Genomic DNA, 5,618 nt, shown 5'->3' on the forward strand with positions numbered 1-5,618 from the left:
CGGCTAAAGCAAAAGCTTTGTTGAGCGTCCTGCAGCAAATTGATGATTGCGCTGGAAAGCTAGATGAATCTCAGCGGAAGGCGTCACGTTTATTCCGTAACGAGCTCATGGAGCCTACCACTGGTGCCGTCAATCACGAAGTAAGAGTAGGGTTTCTATAACTGCTGGAATTGCGGGTGTTAAGTCTATGGCTCTTCCTCTCCCTCAGTATTCTCAAGCATGTACGTTACTGGTGAATCAACTGGACGCTATGCACGAGGCGGTTCTGGACGCTCAGTGTGAACTGGCGGGAGCTGTATGCTTTGCTGAGGAGATGGTAGATCGGAATCATGAGCTGCAAGCTCGGCTGCTGCAGCGGGATAAGACGAATGGCCAACTGGAGAGGTGTATAATGAACGTTGAGGAGCTCTCCCAGAAGGCAACCAAGCACAGGGGCCGTGACTATGATCAGCAGATCATCGCGGTAGATCGAGTCTGGCGACTAGTTGTGTGTTGTATTTGAGAGTGTGATCAGGCACTGGACAAATACCATGCAGTGGAACGAGAGGCGGAAGTGTTGGATCGGAGCGCTACTGCGGATTTACGCTCACTTATTGAGCATGAGAACACGGACTATGCTAGGGTTCTAGCTCCGGTGAGCTGTAGTATAGTGGTAGGAAATATATAATGTGTGGTCAGTTTTCACGGTATCTTGGAGTTGCTGCATCAACGGAAGCTAATACAGCGTATATACTAGCGAGGAAGATCCCTAATATCCTCCGCTCGGCCGTACATGAGGATCTTACTTGTGATCGGACGCCAATCGGTCTCCCTAAGCAAGCTGCCAAGGGAGAGGAAGATGTTACGATATCGGGTGGTACGACCGAAACCTCTCTGGAAGAACCACCGAAAACACTTCCAGAAGGGTCACCGAGGGCACATGCGGAAGAGGCATCTAAAGCACTTGCAGAAGGGTCACCGAGGGCACATGCGGAAGGGGCATCTAAAGCACTTGCAGAAGGGTCACCGAGGGCACATGCGGAAGAGGCATCTAAAGCACTTGCAGAAGGGTCACCGAGGGCACATGCGGAAGAGGCATCTGAAGCGCATGCGGAGAGCAGTGAGTTGAAGCCAACTTCATCCTCCTCCAAGCAACACGAAGAGAGAACGGATGTAACCAATGAGGCAGCATATCATTCGGCTAGTAGCGGTGACGACATTTAGAGAGTCCAGTCTCGTTGGTTGGAGAGCGGTTATAGAGAAGTTCAGGGTTGGCGTATATTCAGACCATTCTTTACTTGCAGATGTAGTACTTTTGTAGGTTTTATAAGTGTGTAGTGAAGTCAGTCTCTCGTGTAAGCGTCTGACCACCAGTATATTATAGTTTTTATACAAGATCTGCGAAGGTCTGACGTCATGTGTGCGTTCATCCTTCCTTTAGTCTCTGCTCAGGGTGCTACCGTTGTCCCGTTCACTACCAATTGGTGGTTTTCAAGCGGAGTGTGTCACTTGCGTTGAGTGAATCAATAATAGGGGGTCATGTGTCAGAGAACGGCGCTATTGATTTATTGGTCTCTTGTGTGGATCACAGACTTTGTCGATCTTGGAGGCGATATTAGGTTGAAGGAATTAGATTCCATGAACACATTTATGATAAGGTATTAAGGTGATATATAGATTGGTGAAAATATGATCTATGATCTGGTTGGTTACTATTATGCCATTATTTAATATCATTTTTTGGTATATAATAGTATAATATTCGAACTCATTGGTCAGTCATTCACTCAATGGTTATCGGAACGGTTTCTATGGTCACAGGTTTCGTAGAGATAAATGGTGCAGTTAAAAGTTAGGAAGAGCATCATTGCAATCTCGGTGATGATATATTAATTAATTAAACGAATATCAACTAATGTCAGGGCATAGAATGTATAGATCTATATGTTAGGTTAACATATGATTATTAATGAATTGAATCATCATAATTTATATTGATATCGTAACGAATATGAATACTAGCAGTAAGATCATTTTCACATAAAGTGTGGTAAGCTTATATCACAATGTCTCTTTGTCACACAATAGCTCAACAGCTAGTACTGTCTGCAAAGAAAGAGGAGCTTCGAAATGTCATAGTATCGGTCTCATGTCTCTTCAGTGTTTTTATATTCTTTGTTATTGATATTATTACAATGAGTTTCGACGAAGGAGATTGGAGTCCCATGAAGCACGTTGACGGTGACAGACTTGAAGGTTTCAGAGAGAGTTTGCCCCAGCGTGCTGAACGCTCTGAGGAGTTGAAGCATCAGATGGAGAAGGTGAAGGAGTACATGGATAAGTTGTCGAAGGCTCAGTCTGAGGTGGCCCGTTTGTTCGAGGAGCAGCTCGTCGATGAGGCTGGAGACAGGGAAAGCGACCATGTAAGGGGGGGGGGATTGTGACATGCTTTAGATCCCTGATGGTTACTTGGTCAGTTCCGTGAAGCTTGCAAGCTGTTCATGACTCAAGCTGAAGCCTGGCGTAATGCGGTCGAGAGTGCTCAGCCTAAGATTGATCGTGCTCTTTCTAGGGCCGACATGGTGAGCGAAAGGTTTCGGCCATTTGTCTAAATGATTTCCGTCAGGTTGCTGCTCATTACAGACATCTGGAGGGCGCGGATGACTTGAGCGATATCGATCGTGCTACTGCTATGAAGGTGTATCAGTCCGTGGAGTGCCCTGGCGCCGACTATGCTAAGCTGCTGGTTCCGGTGAGACTAAGATATGATGGATAATAGCGCTGAGTTACAATGATGTTTTTTCAGTATTCTCGCTTCCTTGGTTTCTGTGCTCCTGCTAAGCATACTGCTGAGATTCTCGTCAAGGATGTGCCCAGTGAGGTTCGCCGCGGAATGAAGGACGTTCCCCAACCTGTTGTTCTCGCTGAGCGTTCTACTGATCACGATTCGGACAGCTCATCGTCTTCCTCTTCTAACAGTAGTAGTAGCAGCAGCAGCTCTGCTTCTGAGGGAGGTCACCATAAGAGTCGCCATGGTCTCTTTGGAAGACGTCATCACCGTCGTGAAGGCTCTGACGCTTCGAGTCATCACGAGCATGAAGAGCACCACCACGATGATGACAATGTCCATCATGTGATGGTGGGTGGTGCTGATGTTACTGTGGTCAGGGACGAGTAAATGGTGAAGGTGGTTGAGGTGTTCGTGAATGTTTTAGAGAATGTGTGCGCAAGTCCTGCAGTCGTCCCTGAGGACGACACTGGACATTGAGTTATATCACCAAAGTGTGTTCTTATAGTCCTGTTGCTTTCAGCAGGATTGTGTTGTTGCCTGTTTGATCCGAATGTGTTTGGTTGTCTTATGATCAATGAGTTGGTAGGGGTTTTATAGCGGATTTCACGCCGTCTGTGCGGGGATGTTGACGATTTTTTTCTGAATCAGTTATCATTGTTTTGATTTTCTATCGAGTATGGTAGTCTTCTCGAGCAAGCATTGGCGGAATCTCACCAATACGGTAGTATGATTAATATCTTCGGTGGGAGGATTGTGAGAGCTCTCGTAGTATGCGTTAACTAATCGTGGTGGGTGCCCCCCTTTGATCATTTTTGATAGAAACACTGAGATTAGGATTGGTCTATTTTGGATATTTTACTCCATCACTTGTCGTGATGAGAAGTGGGGACTTCGTTCAGGTAATGGGGGTACAGGCAATAACCTCAGACCCGTTAGAGAAGAAGCGGAAGGAACTAGCTGACTATGCGGGTCGAGTTCAGGTAGTAGTGGTAGTGGTAGTAGTAGTAGTAGAAGGAATTGTGATGAAATGTGAATGACTTTCTACCGGTTTTCTTGAAGTCAGCATTCTCAGGCCTTGCATCAGCATATTGCACGTTTGCTAGCTTTGACGGATGAGATAACCCGAGTACGACAGGATATATTGAAGGATATTCAGCGTATAGATGCCTCTGAGGAGGACGATGTTACTCACATCGCAGGGACGAGTCAAGGAGGCCAAGAGCCTTCTGATGGGGTACTGTTTAGACTCTACAAAGATGGGATTATTGCCTATCCTTCAGTACGATCGGGCTACAGCTACATTTGTGAACCATATGTCGGAGAGTAACAAGATGGTCCGTGACGCTAGACCGCAGCTGGAGAAAGCTGAGATGACGGCTCAGGACTTGGTCAAACGTACTAATGTTCTACAGGAGAGAGTTAGAAGTCGTGATCAAGCTTATGAAGAGCTGAATCACTATAATCAAAAAGTGGCTGATCTGAAGGCTGAAATTGCGAAAAAATCCAAACCGAACCCGAAGGAAGATGAAAGGCTAGCTCGGGTGGGCTCTTTGGGAGACGGGAATGACTCATCGTATATCATCAGAACGTTGAGAAGCATCGCGTGGCTCAAGAACAGTTTACGAAGATAGATACGGAGGTCCGTGGTGACATGGACATCGTAATTGGGCAGAAGACCAGGGAAATATCCATAGTGGTGGCCGAGGTTGGTGTCGCTTACTGTCTTTCCGAATCCGTTAGTTCATTTTCTTCCCTCAGTACTCGCGGTATATAGGAGCCGTAACGTCTGAGGGGGCGAAGGATGCAGATACGTTCAGTAAGGAGATCCCTGATATGATAGAGGAAGAAGTGAAGAAGAACAGTAGTGCCCCTCAAGTTGCTGAGAAGGATGGTCCTTCTGCTGCCTACCCACAGCTGCCACCACTGCCTTGATATATATGTGATTTACTTTTGTATGGTACTGTGTGCATCAGAGGAACGCTTATTGGTGTACTGTACCGATTTCAACGGGTTTCGCCATTTTAGTGATCCTCTCTGTGCTGTGAGTTTCTACCGATTGCGATGGTTGTTGTTGTTGTTGTTGCTTGGGGTGCATCTCGGTTGTTGGTTGAGAGTATTCTGGTCTATGCAGTTGATCAATATAATATGGTTGTTCTCACGAGCCGGACGTGGCGGAATCTCTCTGCTAAGGTAATCCGCAGTCGAGCCCACACGGTATGTTGCTCGGTCACTCCTCAGGTCTTCGGAGTTAGGATAATGGTACCCGATCCTTTGGAGAAGCAGAGGGTTGCAGTTGTAGAACATGCTGCCAAGGCCGCAGTAATTGATCAGTAGTGATTTTGGTGACTGCTAACTTCCTCCTTGGCTAGGCTCTGTATCGCCAACTGTTGCGGCTCTCGGAGTTGACGGATGAGATCCGCGCGACTCATCAGGAGATGTGTAGGCAGTCGAGGGAGCTAATTGTTCCACTCAAAGACGAGGAGGCGAGCACGTTGAGTTCCCATACTGACAGTGGAGTAGTATTCGCTGTGAACGGTGTAGAGGCAATGGGTTGTCCTCAGTATACCCAGGCTTTGGGTGTCTTTGCGGACCAGCTGAGCAGATGTCAGCAGTCGGCCCAGGCGTCCCGACCACAGCTGCAGGTTGCGGTGGGGGAGGCTCAGAAGTTGGTACAGCGAAACGCCGACTTACAGCAGAAGCTGAAGGACCGTGATAGAGCGTTTGCCGACCTTGACCATTACAATCATAAGATGGAGGAGCTCAAGTCGGATGCCTCAAAACGCTCTAAGAAGGATTCAAAGGCCGAGGAGAGGCTCTCACGGGTAGGGGTGTATGGTACCTGGTATCG

At 47.3% G+C, this 5,618-nt stretch overlaps 3 protein-coding genes across 3 annotated transcripts in view; all 3 read left to right on the forward strand.

The window, feature by feature from the left end:
• Pmar_PMAR003561 (conserved hypothetical protein) overlaps positions 1 to 1,203 on the forward strand; it is a gene marked incomplete at both ends in the record, with an annotated part of 3,414 nt that extends 2,211 nt beyond the window's left edge. Inside the window, 4 exons of the mRNA XM_002784256.1 lie at positions 36 to 140; positions 209 to 463; positions 515 to 634; positions 679 to 1,203. Coding sequence (XP_002784302.1) covers positions 36 to 140; positions 209 to 463; positions 515 to 634; positions 679 to 1,203 — 1,005 coding nt within the window. The remainder of the gene's footprint in view (positions 1 to 35; positions 141 to 208; positions 464 to 514; positions 635 to 678) is intronic.
• Positions 1,204 to 2,174: 971 nt separating this feature from the next.
• Positions 2,175 to 3,157, forward strand: Pmar_PMAR003562 (hypothetical protein; the record flags this gene model as incomplete). The annotated part of the gene is made up of 6 exons (XM_002784257.1): positions 2,175 to 2,402; positions 2,457 to 2,561; positions 2,606 to 2,731; positions 2,786 to 2,957; positions 3,028 to 3,112; positions 3,148 to 3,157. 6 exons carry the CDS (start codon positions 2,175 to 2,177, stop codon positions 3,155 to 3,157), a joined length of 726 nt encoding a protein of 241 aa, XP_002784303.1.
• A 289-nt stretch (positions 3,158 to 3,446) lies between these two features.
• Positions 3,447 to 5,618, forward strand: part of Pmar_PMAR003563 (merozoite surface protein 3g, putative) — a gene marked incomplete at both ends in the record, with an annotated part of 3,962 nt that continues 1,790 nt past the window's right edge. Inside the window, 9 exons of the mRNA XM_002784258.1 lie at positions 3,447 to 3,491; positions 3,670 to 3,750; positions 3,843 to 4,004; positions 4,051 to 4,311; positions 4,356 to 4,475; positions 4,529 to 4,661; positions 4,902 to 4,960; positions 5,009 to 5,089; positions 5,140 to 5,592. Coding sequence (XP_002784304.1) covers positions 3,447 to 3,491; positions 3,670 to 3,750; positions 3,843 to 4,004; positions 4,051 to 4,311; positions 4,356 to 4,475; positions 4,529 to 4,661; positions 4,902 to 4,960; positions 5,009 to 5,089; positions 5,140 to 5,592 — 1,395 coding nt within the window. The remainder of the gene's footprint in view (positions 3,492 to 3,669; positions 3,751 to 3,842; positions 4,005 to 4,050; positions 4,312 to 4,355; positions 4,476 to 4,528; positions 4,662 to 4,901; positions 4,961 to 5,008; positions 5,090 to 5,139; positions 5,593 to 5,618) is intronic.

This window comes from Perkinsus marinus, assembly GCF_000006405.1.
Source record: "Perkinsus marinus ATCC 50983 genomic scaffold scf_1104296935302, whole genome shotgun sequence".
In the NCBI taxonomy this organism is placed as follows: domain Eukaryota; phylum Perkinsozoa; order Perkinsida; family Perkinsidae; genus Perkinsus; species Perkinsus marinus.